Genomic DNA, 23572 nt, shown 5'->3' with positions numbered 1-23572 from the left:
ACTATGAAAAAAAAAATTGTATTTAATATACTTTAAGATAAAAGTATAAAGAAAATAAACAATTTTTTAAAACTTTAATTATTAAATTGCTTAAATAATAAGAAATACATTAATTGTTAAAAAAAAAGTATATTACAAGTCAATAAACTGTCAACAATTTAATTTGGTGTCTAAAATCTTAAGGTTGGTTTGCACTTCATAATATGTCTGGAAAAAAAAATAATTGATACAATATATTATATTTGTTACTATACATAATGATAATTTTAATTAATATGGATCTTATATAATATTAAATATATATATTATAGAGTATAATATACATCAATGGTGCCCAACCCGCGGCCCCCCACAGGCCACATATGGCCCGCGACGGTATTCTATGTGGCCCGTTACGAATTTTCTAAAATAAAAAAAAATTTTAAAAATGTTTAAAAACATTTTTAAATTATTTATTTTCATATATTATTTTTATATAAATGTATAAATTTGTTTAAATAATTATTCCAAAAAATACAATTATAATGATAATAATAAAACTAAAAACTATACAAAAATATTATACTCTAATTTTTAATGTGAAATTTGAGCTTGTACTCCTTTTACAAATAATGAAAAATCTGATTGAAATTTAGTGGTTCTAATCTTCAAAATTGAATGAAGATGTTTATCCGTAAGTCGCGATCTATGAACCGATTTTGTTTGTTTCATTGGTGAAAATATTTGTTCGTACATATAAGTCCAACCAAATACATTATAAAGTCTCTTAAAGCAAGGAAATCTTCATGTGGAAGTTTTGAATAAAATTTTAAAATATCGTTTTGTTTCATTTTTTGAAATTCATCACAGTAAAATGAATTTGTTTACAACTCAATAAATTCAAGTTGAAGAAAAGTGTCAACATCATTTTCATCAATATTAAATGGATTTTCAAATAAACGCCACGATTTTTCGTATAATTTAACATCAAAAAATCGAGATGAAAAATTGGTTTCCGACTTCTTTAACATTTCAACAAATCGATTTGTTGAACATAACGGTTTTGTTTCATTTTTAAACATTTGGCAGTTTTCAAAATGGCTAAAGTCACTACGCTCAATTTGATCAATAAATAATTTTAATACTGCATCAAATGCTTTAACAGTATTATACATGTCAAATATAAGTTTTCCCGGTCCTTATAATTTTAAATTTTAAATATTTAAATGTAGGTACTTAAAATAACGTACTGATCAAACTAATGTGTACCTATGATGTATACCTCAATTCATAATCTTTTCAATGGACAATAAAGATATGAAAACAAGTCCAATATATAAGATTATTTTTGTACTTTTATACTTTGTGACCTGTTTGAAGATAATTGTTTACTAAAGTGGCCCGCCAAAGGAAAAAGGTTGGGCATTACTGATATACATGAATCGATGATTACAGAAACTTCACGAGTCACATATTTTATGAAATTGAGATATTAGTAAAAATTAGTGATGGGTCAAACCCTGATTTTTTAAATCGAACCGAACTTTAAATTATTTTTTCGAACTCGATCTGAATCGAACCTTCATATTTTCTACTGAACCGAACCGAACCTAACCGAATCTATTATGATTTTAAGTCGAATTCGAACTCGAACTCAATACATTTTATCATGTACATTGTACTACGCACTTTATAACGTAGCGTGGGCTATCTATGTATATTTAATCAATGATTGTACCTACCTACAAATTATACAAATTAAATCACCATAATTATTAATAACTATTGTATTTTAAGTTTTCGTATTACCTATTCTACATTTTAACTTTTAAGTCTAAGTAATTGTATTATTTACAATACATTTAAATTTTAGATAATTTCTTCTTATTATTATTATTATTTTTCAAAACCAGTATTGTGCCCCCTCATGTTGTCTTGTAGCTTATAAAATATTATTTGAGTATTGAGTATAATATGACAGTACAATCAGTACATTTTAATAATATATAAAAAAAATATTAATAATAACTATAATTCACAAATATAGAAAGATTAGTAGAATTTATAATGTAAGACGTAAACATGTTTTTATTAACAGCATAGTCGCGTATCGGAATATTACCATGGATTTACCCAAAATAGATTTTAACCTCTACAACATAGGTTCCCAAAGTGTGCGCCGCGATGTATAAGGGTGCCGCGCCGTCATGAAATACTATTGGGTCTAACATTTTTCTTATGATTGGTCATGCTATGACTTAGAGAAGGGCGCCCTGAAAAAACCTTGGATCAAAAAGGGCGCCTTGAGTCGAAAAACTTTGGGAAGCTCTGCTCTACAATAAATATGATAAAATCAAAAATAGCTATATTATGAATATAGATACACTAACTCTAGTGGCAACAAACAACTTATTAATGTTTTGGTAAGCGGAGGGTGGATGTGTAACAGGCGACTGGAAAAATAACATTATTATTATAAATAATGCATAACGTGCCCGCTACAGATTATCAGTTTCTATTGCCAATAGTCTAATTATTACTAAATAATCAATATCAATTTTTATTTTTCAAAAATAACTTTTGAAGAATTATACAAATATTTAGTTTTCGAACTATCGTGGCCAGTAAGTTTGACAAATATTTTCAAATTCGATTTTCGAACCGAACCGAACATCAAGGATTCGGTTCGGTTCGAGATTCAAACAATTCGATCCATCACTAGTAAAAATATATCTTCTTCTTCGCCTTTTTTCCATCTATTTGGGATCAGCCACCTTGTCCTAAACCTCCACTCATCTCGATTTTCTACATCCCCTGCGCACACATCAACAGCCTAGCCCTCATATCATTCTCAATCATATCCAACCATCTCTTTTTTGATTTTCCTCTTCCTCTTTTCTCTTCGACATTCATTTTTGTAATCACTCTTACTGCTTTTTTTTTCCTCACGCCTCATAACATGTCCAAACCAACTTAGTTTTTTCTCTCATTTTGTCTACTATCGACGCTACACCAATTCTACCTCTCATAGAATCTTTCCTTATTCTATCTTCTCTTGTCTCTCCACTCATCCATTTAAGCATTTTCATTTCTGCAATACTCATACTCTATTCTATTCTCCTATCAACCGTCTAACACTCCGAACCATATAGTATAGTTGGTTTCGCTATAATCTTGTAAAATTTACGTTTCAACCTCATTCTCTTATCACATAAAATTCCAGATGCTTCTCTCCATTTCATCCAACCGCACTTAATTCTATGTTTTACATCCATGTCAAAATCCATGTCTTTTTGTACAATGATCTTAAATATTTAAAGTTCTTCACTTCACCTATCACATCACTGCTTATTGTCATTAATCTCCTCATAGGTACCTTTAACTTCTTGGTATCTTTCTTCAATACTATAAAATAAAATTTGTTTTGCATACTTATCTAATTCATATATATTTAATAGTGAGTAATTAAATGATAATTCGGTACTCGTCCAATATGCTATTTACCCTAAATATTTTATCTACCATAATTTGATGATAATTTAGTATATCTACCGCATATCCGTATGCTGTATATTATATATATTTAATCATTTTACAATTAAGATTAAGCTTTTATAAAACCCCAAATTGTATTATATTTATACCTTGGTAGGTTAGGCAAATTAGTAGGTATAGCTTTATATTATACGTGTTTAGTGTGTGTTTGTGAGTCTTATCGATTATATGTGTTTTTACTGTGATTTATTTATTATTATTTATTATTATTACGAGTTTGTCAACAATAAGTTATTTATATCAACATATAATTCAAAATGAAGAGATGTGCTGGAAACATGGAAGAGTAAAGAACACATATCCTACTGCAAACCCAACCATAAGGTTGAATACAAAAATATAACAATATTTTATCGTTAATTCATACTTGTCTAATTTTTCCCAGAATACCATGAGAGTTGCTCGATCTAAATGGCGTCTGGTCCTTGATATCTCTAATACATTAACAGCCCATTTGGCTACATTTTTATCCAATTTCATTTCATCAAACTTCAAATGAAACGCACATACTGAAAATAATAAATAATAAAATTCTAATTAATTATTACCAAATATTTATAATTTTCTTATCAAACCTTTGTACAATAAAACCTCAATTTTTTATTTATTAATACCTACATTTTTTGTTTTATAATTAACAAAAATAATGCAAAATAATTACGGTTCATTGTACATACATAAATATAAATTATAACTTATAAGTAGAGCCCGGATTTGTATGCATTTAAAAAGTGTCAAATATGTTGTAAATATCAAGGGCGTATTTGAGGGAGGCGAAAGGGGCATTCCCTTCCATGGCTCGTATTTTTTTTGAATATAATACATTGATTTATTTAAAAAATCTAACGTATAAATAATTAAGAATATAAATTACTAGTAATTATCATTATAGTATGATAATAAATTCAATAATATGTCAATTCGATCACGGGTATCAATTTTTGTTTATCTTCATATATTATAACAATTTTGGTTGTGGAACGAATAGTAGTATTATCTTCCACAGATGTTGCTACGGTTATAAACATTTACAACCATAACCGAGGTATTTTATTTATCAGATAAAATAAAGTAATTAAAAATAACACTTTTTTTTACCACATACATATTTACTAGTTAGTCATTTTATTGGTGCATTTATGCATATTGTATATTTTTGTATTTATTAGAGCTATATAAGTCCTTAATAATTTTAATGGCCTATTTTTTTTAACATCATAATATCTGGTACTTTTTGTTGTGCATAGGTATTTAGTCATTTTTTTGTGCACAAATGCATGCGTATTTGTATATTTTATAAAGCTAGAAGTCCCTAACCCAAATAATAATCATAATAACTGGCAATATTTGTTTCCATATTCTTTAACTTGCAAATATTGGCCAAAAATATATTTTTGTAAATTGAAAACATGGTTAAGATCAAGAATAGGCAAGCATAGACTAACAGATTTGGCTTAGCTGCACGGGCATAAAAATATTATTGTATCCATTGATGTAACAATCAACAAATTTGCCAAAATGAAAAAAATAAATTTGGAATTTGATATTTGACTACTTACCAATCTTGTTTTCTACTTAGATATTTGTTAAATTAAGTTACCTATCTCAATTGTTTTTTAAAGTTTTTAAAAAATAATTAATAGGTACTATTACTACTATGATTTTTGGTTGTATTTTTTATACAGGATTCAGACTAAAAGTACAATTTTAATATAAGAACTATTCGTGTTGTCATTATTTATACTTATTTTATATGCAGTAGGTTTTAAATACAGTGCCAGATTACCCATTAGGCAGAGTAGGCGCCCGCCTTAGGGCCTCACAAATGTTTCATCCAGCACTATTTAAATATATTTATTAAATAAATATTAAATTCAATTTAGTACTTGTATTTTTAATTATTCACTCGAATGAGCAACAGGAACATGAGCTGTAGATAATGAACCAGAGGCGTACCCAGAAATTTTCTAGGAATATTTTATCTAGTTTCTAATTATAATTATAGTTTAATTTAATACCAACAAATTACTATTAATAACTATAGTAATAGTCACAATACTAATACACACATCACACATATTCTGCACAAAGGTTTACTATAATACGTAGGTATTATAATTTGAAATAAATTTTTATTTGATAGTAAAAAGTTATAAAAAAATACATTATTTAACTAACAATAAAAAATAATATTAAAAAAGCAGTATAAATTAAACAAGGTTCATACATTATTGGTATATTATATAAATTATAAATTTTGTATATTGAAAATAACGGGAAATTAAATTACACTACCTATATACTATTTACTATTAAACCATTGAGTATGTAGAAATTTCAATGGGGGAGTCGGACCCAAAAACCCCCCTTGGGTACGCCCCTGTAATGAACTGTAAATTATTTTTAAGTTTGTATTGAAGAAAAATTAGTTTCGCCCCTCCCCACCAACCCCATGGCTTCAACTCAAATACGCCGTTGGCAAATATGCAATTATATACATTATGTTACACTTTATAAAATTCTAAAAAAAAATTCAAAAACAAAAAAAATGATAATATCCACTGCTTTATATTTCAAATCATTAAAATAAATCTAAAACTTTTAGAAAACTTAAAAACAAGAATACAAATAAAAATAAAAACAAAAATAAATATTTTAGATCATTTAAAGTTACCTACTCTCAAAAAACGAATAGAAAATTTAAAAAAAATACAAAAATTTTTAATTTATTAAAAACCCATTAAATATGCATGTTTATGCATTTATGAACAATTATGCAAAATATGCAATATAAAATTTGGTGTTAAATTCAGTGTGATATGAATCGTGGAAAATTTGAATCTCCATAGATGTGCATACACTTAGTACAAACATGCAAATGCATATAAAACCAGGCTCTACTTTTAAGTATATACTATATACCAGAGGTCAACAATTAATTTCTATTGGAGTACAGAAGATAAAATAAATTAAGCAATAAAAAAGGTCCAAAAAAAAAAAAAAAAAATGAATTTTATTGTATTATTTACTAGTTGTGACTCAAAAATATTATAAAACATAAAATGTATAGTGGTAGGAACAAGAGAACAATTTGGTTGTTTATGTATTATAATTAGTATAGTTTTGTCCATATTTTTATAATTATTTGTATCCATACTACTAAAACCATTTTTATTTTTTTATTTGAATAATACTTATCAACTTGAAATCCAGAAATGAAACTCATGTATAAATTATTTGATGCAGGACATGTAATGGCAATATAATGTAGATTCAGGTTTTAATAAAAAAATTAGACAAATTTATTTTTATCTTTTGTAAGAATTATTTCAAACACTCCCATATTCCTAAAAGATTCTACACAAATTTTAAAATAATTGTACATTCGTTTTTTAAAAGTTTAAATTTTAAGAAGCTCTTTAACTGACAAAGCTAACAAAACAATTAAATTACTACCAAAATTACAGAAATAAATTTTTAAAATCTTGACAGTCCATGGTGTAGACTATTTTAAAAATCTCTTGTTAGTAGTAAATATATTACTGCTTGCTGCTTTATATCTAATTTGCTTAATTTCTTGCTAAACAATACTATTTATCGTAAGTATATTTATTTACACACATATATATATATATATATATTATTTAATATTGTTTATTGAAACCAAAACATAATATGAGATATGACTTACTTTTAGCAAAAATTTCTACAGGATTTCCATCCCATGGCCATCCCTTAAACTGCCATGCAGGTCCCATTACGAATACAGCTACCACTCTGTCCCATTCTCCTTGTGTCAGTCTTTGGGGATTGTCAACCACACGATAAGGCACCGTCATACCTCCATCTTTACGACGTTGTAAAAGCAATTCGTTGTCACGTTTTGTTCCATTCTGCTTTGTTTCTTCAATTGAAACAAATCTAATTGATAACAAAAATAAAATACATTATAAAATATAAAATTTTGATAGTCCAATATAAGTTAAAATCTGTTATTTATAAACTTAAAACAAAGTCATAATACAAAATAGATTCAATCAGAATAGAAACAAATATGATCATATATAATATAAGCTCTAGATTAATGATAACAAACCTATGTCAGGCATGTCAGTCTGTGACACATACATATTATCTCAGTGACACGCCAATCTAAATATAATTAATAATTTTTCCTTCACTTTACATAAAAAAAGCTAATTATTTAAAATAATTTGAAATCATTGTTAACTAATTATATTCAGAAATGTGTACTTCCCATTTCTCAATTTTGTAAACAAAACGATTTGATTATCAAACCTTACGACCATTGCGTACAAATACACAAGGTCGTAGCAAATGGGGGGGGGGGGGGCTAGAGGTGCCTATACCCTGGGCGCAAAAATGAAATATTTGCAGTTTAATTGTTATTTATAAGTAAAAGAAATATTATATATTTATGTAATTATATGTATAACTTATAAATATTATTATGCTATACCTATGAACCTACTTATAATTATTATGCATATTTATGCTTCAATAAGTTATTGATTTAAATAAAATTAAATAATGCTTACATCATTTTAAGGAAACATCATTATTTACATTACATCTATAAAAAATATTCAGGTTTTTTGTAAGTTTTTTTTATAAATTAAAATACTTAAGGACGTATTTTAAATTTTCGCCTCGGGCGCAATATTTAGTTGCTACGGCCCTGCGAATACATTATATGTATCAAATTTTGTTTATCGCGTTTATGTACAGTCGTTTACAGATACAGTTTCGGATGCCTTATACCAGGGGTCTTCAACCCCCAGTCCGCCCTATCATAATATGCGGCCCGTGATCACATTTTATATTTTTCATTTACATTTACTAATTCAATAAAATTATAACAGTTAAGCTATCGCTATCAGAAATATGTGATAATATAAATTTAATTACCTATCAATATATAATTATTATTGTCTGTTGGTTCGTAATCGATTGTGGAACGAGCACAATATTTTCCTTAATGTGTAAAAATTTCAATTTCATACTTTTTCTTCATAATATTTGTACAATATGTCGGTGAGTAAAAAACGTAAAATCTCGGATGAAAAACGCGTTTTTCAAGAAAAATGGTCCAATAACAATTTTTTTAAATTATTAAATTTACTAATTTGAAATTTTAAATGTACTTACCTAATTTTAAAAATTGTAAGAATAAAACTGAATTTTTATATATAATACATGTTTTTACAACGAATGCCCGCAAGATTTAAAAAAAAATAATATTTGACCCGCTGCATAAAAATGTTGAAGACCCCTGCCTTATACGATGACTATTTTATTCAACTTATTCATTATGATTTCAGACTTACTCACTTTCGTTCAATGTTTAAGTATAACTCGTGTTTCAGCTGGCAGTTTAAAACATTAGTGAATATTATTTTGCTTACCAATATTTCAGCAAAATTAGAAATTTGTATAAAATAATGAATAGGCTATTATAAATGTACAAAATATTGATGTACAAAAATTAAATCTAAATCTGAGGACAAGTGGAAGTGGGAGATTATTCCACGAATAGTGGACAGTCAATTTTGATGTAGTTAAAAACAATATAAGTATTGTTTGTGTGATGAAATAGTTTTAAACCTTAATTTCAATGTCAAAAGATATTTAGAGTAAATCCATAATAATTTATTTTTTCTATCTGCTGAATAAAAATTAAAATTGTCAATCAAATAAGTTTAAAGTGGCTTTTAAATAAAATAATTTATCAGTCACTTGTTTTTCTGTATCGCATTGCATTGCGCAGAATGGTTAACCACTTTCTGACGGAGAATACTTAAAAAAAAATTTTTGATTTGACTTTTAAATTTTTACAAATTGTTTTAATTATTAAAACATATTTCTTTGAAATTTTGTTATTTTAGTGTTTAAAATTATGTGTTTATATTACTGTTTAATAGTAAACAATGTAAAATTTAAATGTAACAACAAATAAAATCCAGTTTATATGTTTAATTATTATCTAAGCAACAAAAAAAAAAAAAAAAGGTTATCAAAAGGTTCACCATCCCTGTTCTAGACTAACCAAAAATATACACTTGACATTATCCTTTAATTTAAATTTTATATTTAAAGAGAAAAGAAATATTTAATTAAAAAGTTATTTAATTTTTGAGTAAAAAAAAAATATTTTTCGAAAAATATTATAAATTTATTTAACAATTTTTTTATGAATACTTAGAAAATGTATTAATTTATTTTTTGTGTTTAAGTTTTACAATTAACTGAAAATTTAAATTATGAAGTTTATTATTTTAGGTACAGTATTAATAAGTTCAACTTACTTTTTTAACTTTATTAAACATTTTAAGAACCTATAATTACCAATAAATTTCAATTGATCAAAATTCATTACAATACACACTAATTTTAACTATATCTTTAACCTGTAATTGAGTACAATAATACATAAACTAAAACTTAAAACTAATTAACTAAAAAAAAAAAAAATTAAAAAAATTTCACTTAGAAGTCTTAATAATAATTTAAAATATTACTTACTTCAGATCTTGTAAAATTTCTCGAGCATTATGCATAGATATCAATGAGGATTGCCCAGCAGGTATAACAATAATTGGAGTTCTTGATACTCTTTGTTTTGCTTGTTGAGAAGCAGTTAATTTGGCCTATATTTAATTGGAATTCAGATTAGTTCAAATACTTTACTACAAGTGAAAATGATTTCAGTACAAAGCATTATTTTTTGTAAAGAACAAAAATTAAATAAGACTGAGCAAATATAAGAAGGAATTAAAAAAATATATAAAAAAAAGTATTATCAAAAACTGCAGTTAAAAAAATAAAAGAAAAGTACGTTCAAAAATTTTTTTTAAGTATTAAATATAATGCAAAAATATTATCAATTTTGTAACTGTAGAAAACAAGTTTCTCATTTCATAGTTTCATCAAAAAGATTTTAAGTGCAAACATTTTATTTAACATTTCTTTGATTTATTCTACATGCTGTATTCATAACAATATATTGAATAATAATCTGGAAAATTTATAAAATTATAATTTAAACTTATTATGTAATTAAAATGTTAACTTTTTGAAAGATATTTTTTTATAATTATTTAAAAAACAAATTGAAAATTTTAAATACATTTATTATGATTCAGTTGAATCATCTGATCACACAAGACTTTCAGACATAAAATATTTTCTTTTCAACCATTAATAAATCAATCTAATCCAAAAATAATATATTGTAGAAGATAAAAAGATGAAGTTCATCAAATTTTAGAAAGATAAAAACATAAATAACTATAAAACTATATTCAATTCCATTTAAGTATACTCAATTTCACACATGCATACAGAACCGCCCACACAGTGCCAGATGCTCTATGATAGGTCACCGTTTCTCAGCACTTATTGTTGTCGATGAACGTAACCATGTATACAGATGATTATAGAAATAAAATCATTTAAATGACTCACAATAATAATATAAATTGTAATGTGAATATTTAAACACTCTCACGTATACATATTAAATAATAATACAGAAAAAAAAATGTATGGGTATACAGAAAAAACATTGTGACAATACAATATATACATACATAACTATGTATAGTCCATAATGTTTTTAACATCAGTGATCATAGTAGGTAACGTATATGGGAGGAGTTTTATAGCGTTAATCAGTTTTTGTCAGTGGAGTTGGTAAACTTAAATGGAATAGAGTATTGATGATGGTTTTAATAACATTAATAACAAATTATGTTTTTTAAGGAAAAATAAATTAGTCTATATAAATAGAATATTTGACTGACTAAAAAAGTCAAAAAAAGTAAAATCATTTATGAATGAATACAGCACAAAATAAAGTTTAATAAAATGTTAAATAAAAAAATAATAGGTATAAATAAGTACCTCAAAATATATGTGGTACATAAACAAAAAAACTAAATCAAAAGTTGTTAAATAATTGAAATACGTAGGATCAAAACAAAAAGATCTTTCCTTGCATCAATAATTCAACCACCCATTTTGTAAACTATAATATATTGTAATAAAAACATAACAATCCTAATTAAAATTATTATATTTGGTATTTTGTATAATTAAATTGTATGTAAGACCCATCTTAACATAATTATTTTATCTAAAATATATTATAAATACAATATTTTTATCATTTTTTTTTCAACTTACCAGAATCTCCTTTTCCGTAAACTAACATAAACAATTTTTTTTTTTTTTTTAATTATTTTTAATATTTACAAAAGTACATTTTATAATAAAATAATCAATACTACAACTAGTTGACTTACATGTGGTCCTGGTCGTGATGATTGTTGAACAGGAGTGACAGTAGCCACTGGTTTTTTTGGAACTGTTCCTTCCGTTACAGATTTTAATGTCATACCATGGTATGTACCCATAGTATCAATTTTAAAACCTTCCGTGTCTACACACAAAAAAAATTCATAGCCATCACAAATTCTATATATTAATATTTAAGAAATTCACAAACCTTCTCTGGATTTAATAAATCTTTCTTGGTCATAACGATTATAAACAGTTTGCTGTGGTATAGTAGGTTTGGGAGGAGCTACACGTGGTGTTGCTGCCATACTATGTGATGGACGAGACCTACCATCTTCTCTATTTTTAATTGATTGAAGTATTGCAAAAATATTCTTTCCAAAAACCTTTAACACAATTAAATTAAATAATTAAAATTGGTGGATAAGTATATTTAAAAATGTATTTTACTTTTCCATTGCTTTGTAAGATAGTTGTTCGAGTTCGCCATTCTCTTTCTCTTTTAATAATATCTTTTGTAATATCTACATCAAAATCTAACATTACTCTAAGATCTGGTCCAAGACCTATATCATCATGGCCTTTAATAGTGGTACGTTTTTTAGCTAAACGTTTAGCTTTAATTGCTGCAATTTTTTCAACAGACATTGCTTCCGAAAGGGATCTATAAATAATATTTTTTGAAAGTATTTACAACATTATAAATAACATTATAGTTTAAATTTAAAGTATTTTAAAATAATCAGAATTTAAACAAAAAAAATGCAATAATGCCATAATAGTTTTAATTATTACATTATACTTTATACTTATAAAGTGAATACTGCAATAAATACTTTAATGTCAAAAACTTGAAAATTTAATTTTTATAACTCACTTTATAAAATGCTACTGAGTACAAATAAATAATAATAGTAATTATAAAATTTACTTGATATTGTCGACATTGACAGCAGACTCTTTTGGAGCATCCAAACGTGCAGCTAACTGCTGTTTAACCCTAAGAACTTGTAATGTATCCTCCATACGAGGTTTCTTGGCAATAGATTCTTGTACATCATCAGCAGCACTACGTTTAACCTGTTTAAAATATAAATGTATACGTTAATCATAGTGTAACACAAAGATTCAAAAATTTAGAAATTCAAATATATGTACAAATTTACCTGAGTTGGAATTTCAAGAGGAGCACTGCGATCAATACTAGCAGAAGTAGATAGTTCACCATTTAGGTAAGCTAAAAGTTCTCTTCGATCAGGTCTTCTTACAACAGGTATATTTTCTGCCTGAAATTATAGACTAATTAAAACTAATCAAACAACAAAAATCAAACAATATTCAATTACTTACAGCTGCTTGTCGCACATACACTGGATGCGTAAGAGTCACATTTTTTAATAAAAATAAAAGACATTCTAATGTGTAGTACTCTTTTGGTGCACCATCTTTTCCGGAACTAAAACATAATAGCACACGTTCATAAAATATTTAAGAACTATATTTATCAGGCAACACTAAAAATGTATTTGAACCAAAACACAACATTTACTGTATTTATCTATGTTGACGATTTCACGATAGATATACGTTTACTTACCCATACATTAAAAAATTAGTATTTACAGTTTTTGGCCAGGACAAGTCACCAAATAATATGTGATTGTCCTTAATTATGATTTCTTTTTTATTAATATTATAAGTCCGCAAAAAAGTCAACGGGTCTGCCATTATGACACAAATTCACTAAAATACAGCACTAGAAAACTGACGAAGAAACTAAAAAAAAAGACTAAACCAGTAGAATTGTGTACGTAGTCTCAGCTTTGAGAAATCATTTTACAATTTTTATCAAAACGATTTCAAAGCCTACAAAATAAACAAAAAATAATTGGTTATCTCGGTATAGCATAACAGTGTGACATTATTGGCGTAAAACCTTATCTCTTTATTTAACACCGAAATTATCTTTGTTTCGGAACGATTTTTTTCCAATTTATAAACTATATAAAATATACAATTAATTGTTTCAAAAATTTACATTTTCCTATTATTGCAAATCGAATTCACTAATTAATATTTCGTAGACCAGTCCGTTGAAACGAACACGGTTTATGGGGACAGTTGTCGATTACGCATTTTGGTTAGTGGGACAACGGGGAAACAATATTTTATCGACAACGTACCGCAATGGTCTTTATCACAGAATGATACTATTATCAACGATTTTCCACTTTTCGTTACGCTTTCGATTTTATCCTAGCCCATGTCCGACTCACTGTCGGTCTGGCTCATGATTGGGCCTCCGGTAATTTACGATGAGTCCCTAAACTATAAACTACACATTATTGGAGGTGATTCAATAAGTGAAAAAAAAAAAAATTACCGTAAAACGGTGTATAATAAATCAGAGTTTACGAGTTTACTACCCGACTCAAACTTTTGTTGACAATTTATGATTCGCGCCATCCTGAGCTAATTTTTTTTTTTTTTTTAATGTTTGAACATTTGAACAACTTGAAATTGTTGTGAATTAATATTTTTTCAAGTTGAGGCACAGCATTTTGGGATTGATTTCACTTCTTTATTAACTCCAAAATTCAGGAACTTTTTCAATAATGTGTTTTTTGGCACAGAATTTGGGTATTGATTTCGTTTCTTTATTAAGCTCCAAATTCTACTTTTTCAACCATGAGCCTTTTTGGCACAGAATTTCAACATTGATTTCACTTATTTATTAACATCAAAATTCTATCTTTTCTCCCAATCGCTTCAACTTACGCACAGAAAACCTTTTTTACTTCTCCGACAGTGCCGCAAAAACCGCAGGAGCAGCAGGGGCAATGCCCCTGTAAAGGAGCCTCTTGTGGTTGGTGTCGGGACCCCCTCCCTCTAAATAATTTCATTACGATCAATTACATAAAAATTATTTAATGCTTTTATTCTTATAATTATACGATTGTATATTTTTATTAATTACAATTTTATTAGAACGGGGCCCTCCGGATCGCACATTGATATACTATAAGCTATTATATTATAGATAACATATTACAGTGTTATGCAATGAGTTATCTTTATACATACCATTAGGATTCTCAAAATAATTATTGTAATCACCTTTTCGTGGTATATTTATATAGGCATGTAGCAAGTTGGACTCCACCCCCCCATCATTGCTTGTCCGACTGTCTGAATGTTAGACGATATTCTCATAGTCTCATTCGTTTTTACGTCTTAAGCTCGATTCACACTAGCGATCTCGATTCGGTCCGGTCAAGGATTATGATGTACAGTTCTCACTACCGGTCACAATCAGTCAAGTTCTATCTGCACGTTGCCTCAAACTGTACAAAAGTGTTAAAAAAACAATCAAAACAATGGATATAACCGAGATTAGTGCGGCGGTTGACTCTTCACACTAGGTGGTCTCGATCAAAAAGCTCATGACCGCGGCAGTCTAGATCGTGCATCGACCGGTCGAGACGATCGGACCTGACCGTGACTTGACCGTGATCGGATCGAACCGAGACCGCTAGTGTGAATTGAGCTTTAAAGATATAATACCTAATTAGTTATTAGCAAGGCTCACAACTTTATGCGCTAAAAAGTACTAAAATATTGTTTTTAAAGTTTTTAAAAAATAATTAATAGTTACTATTACTACTATGATTATTTGTTGTTTTTTTTTATACAGGATTCAGACTGAAGGTACAATATTAATATAAGAACTATTTGTGTTGTTATTATTAATACTTATTTTCGGAGCATCCGAGTTGGGTCCCAAGTACTAGGTTCGCAGGTAGTGTACTTGTTGAGTCCCGGATTTTTATAAGTACCTATCACACATATTTTTCACAAAGGTTTACTATAATAGGTAGGTACTATAATTTGAAATCAATTATAACTATTATTTGGTAATAAAATGTTGTAAAAAAATACATTATTTAATTAACAATAATAAATAATATTAAAAAAGCAATATAAATTAAACATGATACATAAATACATAAATACATTATAGATATACTATATAATCTATAAACTTTGTATATTGAAGATAATGGGAAACTAAAATACACTATGTACTATTTACTATTAAATCATTGAATATGTAGAAATTTCAATGGGGGGAGTTCCGGACCCGTAACCCTCTCACCCTTGAGTACGCCCCTGTAATGAACTGTAAATTATTTTTAAGTTTGTATTGAAGAAAAATTAGTTTCCCCTCCCCTCATATCCACAAATTAAATACGTCCTTACCCAAAATATACGAATTACAACAAAAAGTAACAAAATATGCAAAATTATGCAACAAAAAATTTTATATCTGAAATATATATACCTACTATGAATTGAATGTGTATCGAATCAGAATATCAATATGCACTTTCTAGACAAATATGCAAATGCCTAAAGTTTCGAGCCTTGGTTATTAGTAAATAGTAATTTTGCCGGTTTTAAAAATTATGTCAACGTTAAGGCAGTATTTAAGCGTAGCTGCTAAAAGAAAACAAAAAATAGAAAAAAAAAATGAAAACAAAAAAAATCATTGGATTTTCCGCTCAGGGCCTCAAGAATCCTAGTTGCGGCACTGTTCTCCGAAGTACTTTTTCGTGGATTTTAACTATTTTTCCGAAGCACGTTTTACAGTGACATCTCGAGACAATGTAATTTTTTTGATTCAAATATCAAAATGTGACCGTTTTTTGAATTCTGAGGCCACTCGTGTAATTCTGTGATTTGGTTGTTTATGGTATATGTACCAGTTGGTTTTGTTCTCCCTGATCGAATCTGCCAGATTTAAGATTTTCCTCGTAGAAAATGCAACTATATAGCTTATAAAAGCGATTGTGAATTTTCATTACAAACGAAGCCTTTATTTTGTAATTACAGAATATATAATCCCCGAGGTTGCTATTATCAGAGATTTCCAACTGTAATTGAACAATCAAAACTTTGTAATTTTTGGATCGACCTAAAAATTATGTGTTGTATCCTTATTACAACTTAAACATCTAGTCCAAGTGTATTTAATTGAACGCTGGAAATCCATAAGCGTTTTTAACTCGTACGTTTTTTTTGGATCATTTTTTATGGGTACCCACTCACAAAATATTTATTTGAAATATTTGGATATTTTTACAGGAACATATTGTGCATGTTTTAATAAAAACACCCTTGATTTAACGATATCATTAATCTGATTATTTTTATTTAAAATTGATTGTAAGAAGTTGGGCATCGCTATGTTATATGTTGCAAAAGTATATAAATACTATATTTACTTACATAATTAATATATGGTCATGGTTTATGCATAAACTAGCGCATGAACGTTTAAAAATATCAGCATTATCACCACTATTTGTTTATCTCTTTCTACAGGGGCGTATACAAAGGGGGATGTGGGTGTCAGATCCCCCATAGGTCTTTTTAAAATTGTATAAAATAGTGTTCTTAATGTAAGGAAATTACAAGGAAACAAAAAAATATTGCAAGGATTTACTGTAAATTATTATTTTGACACATTCAATATATATATCTTATTATTTATTATTTAAATGTGCAGGTTAGAAATTTATTATGGTTACTCACAGTTGGACACTCACACTCAGGGGCATAGTGGGACTTAATTTCGGGTCTGCAAAAATAAATTTTACCGGTTCGTTAGTTCGTCAGTTGATTACTTCAAGGGCTAACATATAGACACATCAATTTGAAAAAAATTAAACTTTGATCTATCAAATAGTTCATAAAATTTACAAATACATTTTTTATTTTAATATTTTCATTTAGTATTTATATATAAAAACGTATATATACTAATTTCATAAATTAGTATACTTTAATAAATATAACTTATAAGAATAATTTAGAAAATGTTTTAGATTTTTTACAAACTTTATTTATTATCATATTATTATCTAAACTACAGAGAATTTTTTTTTCAATGGCCATCAACATGAATGACTCCAAGTGTTCATTTGTCATCAACGTACTTCAACTGATCGTTTATCGAGACAACTGATATTCTTAAAATGTAGGTTCATATTTACAACTTAAGAATATACGATTCAATTCTATTGTTAGAATTTAAAACTGACGCGATAGATAAGAACAAGCGTAAATCGAACACTTGCTATTCGAGTGTACGAAAAAGTAGAAATATTATAAAATATTGAATGTCGATAATTATTATATTCATGTTTTCATGATATCTAATTATCTAATATTCTGATGTTAATTTATTAGTATTGATAAATCATCATAATAATGAATTAATACAACAACATCACGTACTTTAAGATTACAACAAGAAGTTTTATTTGTAATAATGATCATTAAATGTTATTTGAAATGTTGAACAATTGATCGCCAATTATACTTATAATGTTATTTAAAATGTTTTTTTTTTACTTTTTAATTGTTGTCGCATTCTGGCTCATAAAGTTCCCTGCCAGTACCGGCCCATCTGGAAAATTCCACTCCGTCCCTGACAGATACATCGATTTAGGAATTTTTCTTCCACAATAATTTGTTTGCAACTGATCCTCTCCCCCCCCCCCCCATACAAATTTTTGGGGAGTGAAAATGAATTAACCATTTTAAAAATATATGAATAAATAATAAATATTGATTATATGTTTAAGTATACGTTTTTAACATAAATTAAAAATATACCTAATACATTTTGTAAAGGTCCCATTTACACAGAATGCAGATTGGTGATTCATAAATATAAAATAAAAATAAATTAAATGAACGGCCAAATAAACGCATTATTTTTTTCATAGAACTTTTCATAAAACGTGAACATGAAACCAAAGGGTCTTCTGTCATTTTAACACAAAATGTAGTAAATTAACAATAGAAAATCAATGAAAAACTTATCAAATATGTTATAAATATATTAACCAAGGTTTATAGATAATAGAAAAAATAATACATAATAATAATAGAACATAGAATAATACATTATCTATAAACCTTGCTGTGCCGGTACTTTTAAATTATAACAAAAACAAGTTCCTATATAATAGAACACTCGTTCACCAACGGACACTTGGTCACAAAGTGCTCAATATTTTATCAAAAAAAAATAAATACATGTTTTTTTGCCAAAATCATGAATCATTTAATCTAGTCTTGTCTTAGACTGTGGCATTAATTACATCTTAATTCTTGGTCCGTACTTCACGTAATTAGATAGCCATCAATTTGATATAATATTTAATAATTAATAAAATATATAATTTAATGATACCTAATGATTTCAAGTTTTCATTACAATGCTTATAACTAGTTAAAAGATATTTATTTTTCAACTTTGATTTGTAATCCACCATTCTTATATGAATATATAAGGATTTGAGAAAAATTAAAAACAACGTAATCTTTAAATTCTATGATACAAATTTTATTTACACGAAAATAAACTACATAATAAATAACCAATAAATATACTATACATAAATAATTATAATAATGACTTAACATATTTATATATATAAACAACGTACCTTAATTACAATTAGTTAAAATATTTCTTACAAATATTTACATAACAAATAAACAGTCAAATACGAACAAAATAGGAAAAAAGTTACTTACAAGTATATACAGCAAGATATATTATATTAACTTAATCAACTTCTTCGACAGTAGGGCCACGGGAATGTGCTCCTGCGGCGCCACCAGCAGGCATTTGATGTCCTCCCGCTTGTCCGCCATGTAACTTCATCATAAGACCCGAGCAGCTCTTTTGGATTTCTTTCAGTTTGAACTCGAACTCTTCTTTGTCGGCCAACTGATTGTTGTCCAACCATTGGACAACTGCATCGCATTCTTGTTTACAGGTATTCTTCTCGGATTCGGTCAACTTATCGCCAGCATCGTCCAACGCTTGTTTCACATTGAACACGTAGCTTTCCAACTGGTTCTTGGCCGCAATCTTCTCCTTCTGCCGTTCGTCCTCTTCTCTGTACCGTTCCGCTTCGCTGAGCATTCGGTCGATTTCGGCTTGGGACAAACGGCCCTTATCGTTCTTGATGACGATGTTCTTGGACCGACCAGAACTGTTGTCTTTCGCCGATACGTTCAATATACCGTTGGCATCCAGATCAAAAGTCACATCGATCTTAGGTACACCTCTCGGGGCCGGAGGAATGCCGGTCAGATCGAACGTTCCCAGCAGATTGTTGTCCTTGGTCATGGCCCGTTCTCCCTCGAACACCTGAATGGTGACGGCTGGCTGGTTGTCCGCGTACGTGGTAAATGTTTGCGTTTGTTTGCACGGAATTGTCGAGTTGCGCTCGACGATCTTGGTCATCACACCACCCGCGGTCTCGATGCCCAGCGACAAAGGGGTCACGTCCACGAGTAACACGTCTTGGATGGCAGAGCTTGTGTCACCACTCAGAATGGCAGCCTGCACGGCAGCACCGTAAGCGACCGCTTCGTCGGGGTTGATGGACAGGTTTAGCGGTTTGCCGCAGAAGTAGTTTTGTAAGAGACTCTGGATCTTCGGAATCCTCGTGGAGCCGCCCACGAGCACCACGTCGTGTACGGAACCCTTGTCCAACTTGGCGTCAGCCAACGCTTTCTCCACCGGCTGCAGGGTCGATCTGAACAGGTCCGCGCACAGCTCTTCAAAACGTGCCCGGGACACCCTGGTGTAGAAATCGATACCTTCCATTAGGGCGTCGATCTCTATAGTGGCCTCCGAGCTGGATGACAACGTTCTCTTGGCCCGTTCCGCGGCGGTCCTTAACCGTCGCAGCGCTCTAGGGTTGCCACGCACGTCCTTCTTGAACTTCCTTTTGAACTCCTCGGCCAGATGCGACACCAGCCGGTTGTCGAAATCCTCGCCGCCCAAATGCGTGTCTCCAGCCGTGGACTTCACTTCGAATATCGAACCCTCGTCTATCTGCAGCACGGACACGTCGAACGTGCCGCCACCAAGGTCGAATATCAACACGTTCCTCTCCCCTTTAAGGTTTTTGTCCAGACCGTACGCCAATGCCGCCGCCGTCGGCTCGTTGATTATCCTCATCACGTTCAGTCCGGCTATCGCGCCCGCGTCCTTGGTCGCTTGTCTCTGTGAATCGTTGAAATACGCCGGAACCGTGATCACCGCGTCCGTCACGGTCCGTCCCAAGAACGCTTCGGCCGTCTCCTTCATTTTCGTCAACACCATAGAACTGATCTCTTCCGGGGCGAACACTTTGTTCTCGCCTTTGAACTCCACTTGCACTTTTGGCTTACCGCAGTCGTTCACCACTTTGAACGGCCAGTGTTTCATGTCCGCTTGCGTTTTCTCGTCGTCGAAACGACGGCCGATCAACCGTTTAGCGTCAAACACCGTGTTCTTGGGGTTCATCGCTACCTGGTTCTTGGCTCCGTCGCCGATCAGCCGCTCGGTGTCGGTAAACGCCACATAACTCGGCGTGGTCCTGTTACCTTGATCGTTGGCGATAATCTCCACTTTGCCGTGTTGCCAGATACCCACGCAAGAGTACGTGGTGCCGAGATCGATACCGATTGCCGTTTTACCGACCATTGTTCGTGTTTCTCAGAAATACGCGCACAAATGGGGAGAGAATAAAAAATTAATAAACAAAACACTTCACAAAACTTTTAGAGATAAAGCACAAATATAATCGCTTTATAATGTATCGCACTGTAAATAATCGTATGGTAGAGTCTCTATGAGATACACGTATAGCGCTGTATTCAATCGCACTCGTGATACAACTGTTGCCGGGCGGTGCGCCGTCCGCGTATTTATAACCGAGAGAATGTTCTAGAAAATCCGCGGCGTAGTATCCACCCTATTTCACCGTTACAACGTATTTACAACGTTCTAGAACATTCGCGCGTTTCTCGATTATGTTCGTTATAAATAATTGATGTGAACATTTTATTTTTCTTGAAGTTACCGTTTTCATATTTTTCTATTTGAACAACAGTAATCATTGTTTGTTTTTGAAATTGTTTCAACAGTACAAAATTAATGAATAAAACATTAAGTTTTATTAGCTTGTTTTGCAATCAAAATAATTTTTGAAATTTTTTCCTGAACTGTTTTTGTAATAAATTCCCATTTATTTCCATAACTTTTTGTAAATTTTAAATATTCAACAATTATTAATATTGGTAGATTTTATTTTTCTACGTAATTCAGTTGTATAATATTTTTCATTTAGTTGCAGTGTTTAAAAATGTTTTTTACACATTGTAACCATGTAGATACCAAGACTATTCGAAAATAAGTACCCTAAATCACTATCTAAGGACATAACACACATCGAGATTAAATTACTGTATCCAATTTAATTTTTGAATTATTTATTGAATAATTTTTTGATTTATTTTATATTTATAGTTCAAATCAGGAGCGTACCCAAGAATATTTTATGGGGGGAACCAACATTTTGTTCTCTAATTATAATTATAGTTAAATTTTATTGAGTTAAATTATAATTATAGTTTAACTCAATATCAACAAATTACTGTTAATATACTATAGTATGGTTTATACATTACAGCTATATTATATAATCTAAAAACTTTGTATATTGAAGATAATTATATGTATTATATTATAATTATACTATTTACTATTAAACTGTTGAGTATGTAGAAATTTCAATGGGAAAGGGGCCGGACCCGAACCCCCCCTTGGGTATTCCCTTGATTTAAATTTATACTTTATTTTCGGCTAAAAAAAATTGGAAATGTGTATTTTTATTTAATATTTATTCGTTACTGTACATAATATAATCGTATTAAATATTATATTATACATCATATTATGATAGCGTTAAATGTTAATACTTGAAAATTCTATTCTGAATAGTCATTATTCAGTAGTCAACAATATGTTGTTAGATACATAGGCGTAAACTGGGGGGGCAATTGCCCCCCCCTAGAAAAAATAGGAGGGGTAGTGCCCCTTCTGGTATTTAACATACCTTGTTTTATAATAAGTTTTAATAATAAAACAGCTGGTTATAGCTATAACTATAACATTTTTTTTTTTCAAATCTTAAATTTTCGCTTATCTAACACAATGTTAGAAAATGAATAATTTTATTTAATAATATGTAGATAGTAAAGTGGTATTTAGCCTCGGACACCTTTTCTGTTAGATATGTAATTATATTCCCCCCCCCCCTAATAAATTTCCGAATTACGCCTATGGTTGGATATTTTCAATGACGCATTATTTATGGTGTAATTTTGGTATATATTGTAATAGTTGTTACTTTTTTTTTTTGTGATTTTTATTATTTTTCATTATTATGAATACTGCCCTTCACTGTTGTCTTTACTTTTTAAAGTCTAACAAAAATTGACAAGTACTATCAGTAAATAACATTTTATTTTTTCATTGAATTAATTTAATCTTAAGTTTTTATCATAAATATTTAAGTAGCAAACTCGTCAACCTAAACCAAAAAATAACACAAAACCCGGTTGTAACTCGTAGACTGAAATCTGCGAAAAATTTACCCATTTAGACTACCCAAACCATAATAGTAATTTTGGTTGTGTGATATAATTTGTAAGTTTTTTATTTTTATTGATTGTGCTCATCGTAATGTGTATATGTTTTGTTGTTTTTAATTTTTATTTTTCGTGTTCCGATGTTATGTCATTGTATTAAATTAAATTAATTGCAGGCACATAATATGTGTATTATATATTATATAAGTAT

General features: G+C 29.3%; 2 protein-coding genes across 3 annotated transcripts; both read right to left on the bottom strand.

Moving 5' to 3' along the window:
- Positions 1-101: 101 nt before the first annotated feature.
- On the bottom strand, positions 102-13710 carry LOC112692632 (parafibromin). 2 transcript variants are annotated; one of them, XM_025567357.1, is made up of 12 exons: positions 13451-13710; positions 13204-13309; positions 13020-13139; positions 12785-12933; positions 12304-12517; positions 12062-12239; positions 11859-11995; positions 11740-11760; positions 10078-10202; positions 7226-7455; positions 3902-4043; positions 102-207 (listed from the first exon to the last, which is right to left on the bottom strand). In XM_025567357.1, the coding sequence occupies exons 1-12, from the start codon at positions 13579-13581 to the stop codon at positions 171-173; spliced, it is 1590 nt and encodes a 529-aa protein (XP_025423142.1). In that variant the 5' UTR covers positions 13582-13710; the 3' UTR covers positions 102-170. The 2 variants fall into 2 exon arrangements, with proteins under 2 accessions (XP_025423142.1, XP_025423143.1); XM_025567358.1 differs by lacking the exon at positions 11740-11760 and having other exon boundaries at positions 13451-13709.
- A 5664-nt stretch (positions 13711-19374) lies between these two features.
- LOC112692631 (heat shock protein 68-like) lies at positions 19375-21596 on the bottom strand. Its single transcript, XM_025567356.1, has one exon. The coding sequence runs from the start codon at positions 21410-21412 to the stop codon at positions 19496-19498; it is 1917 nt and encodes a 638-aa protein (XP_025423141.1). The 5' UTR covers positions 21413-21596; the 3' UTR covers positions 19375-19495.
- Positions 21597-23572: the final 1976 nt, after the last annotated feature.

Source organism: Sipha flava, unplaced genomic scaffold (genome assembly GCF_003268045.1).
Source record: "Sipha flava isolate LNK unplaced genomic scaffold, YSA_version1 75_pilon_pilon, whole genome shotgun sequence".
NCBI lineage: Eukaryota > Metazoa > Arthropoda > Insecta > Hemiptera > Aphididae > Sipha > Sipha flava.
The sequence above is the reverse complement of the archived record's forward strand: the minus strand, read 5'-3'. Positions and strand labels throughout refer to the sequence as shown.

Excerpts from the sequence above, each read along its gene's own strand:
- LOC112692631 (XM_025567356.1), bottom strand. The coding sequence starts at position 21,412 with ATGGTCGGTAAAACGGCAATCGGTATCGATCTCGGCACCACGTACTCT.
- LOC112692632 (XM_025567357.1), bottom strand. The coding sequence starts at position 13,581 with ATGGCAGACCCGTTGACTTTTTTGCGGACTTATAATATTAATAAAAAA. Across the intron at positions 4,044-7,225 it reads TGTAGAAATTTTTGCTAAAA|TATGTGCGTTTCATTTGAAG; the intron begins GTAAGTCATATC and ends TATTATTTTCAG. Across the intron at positions 208-3,901 it reads TTCTGGGAAAAATTAGACAA|ACATATTATGAAGTGCAAAC; the intron begins GTATGAATTAAC and ends TTTTTTTTCCAG.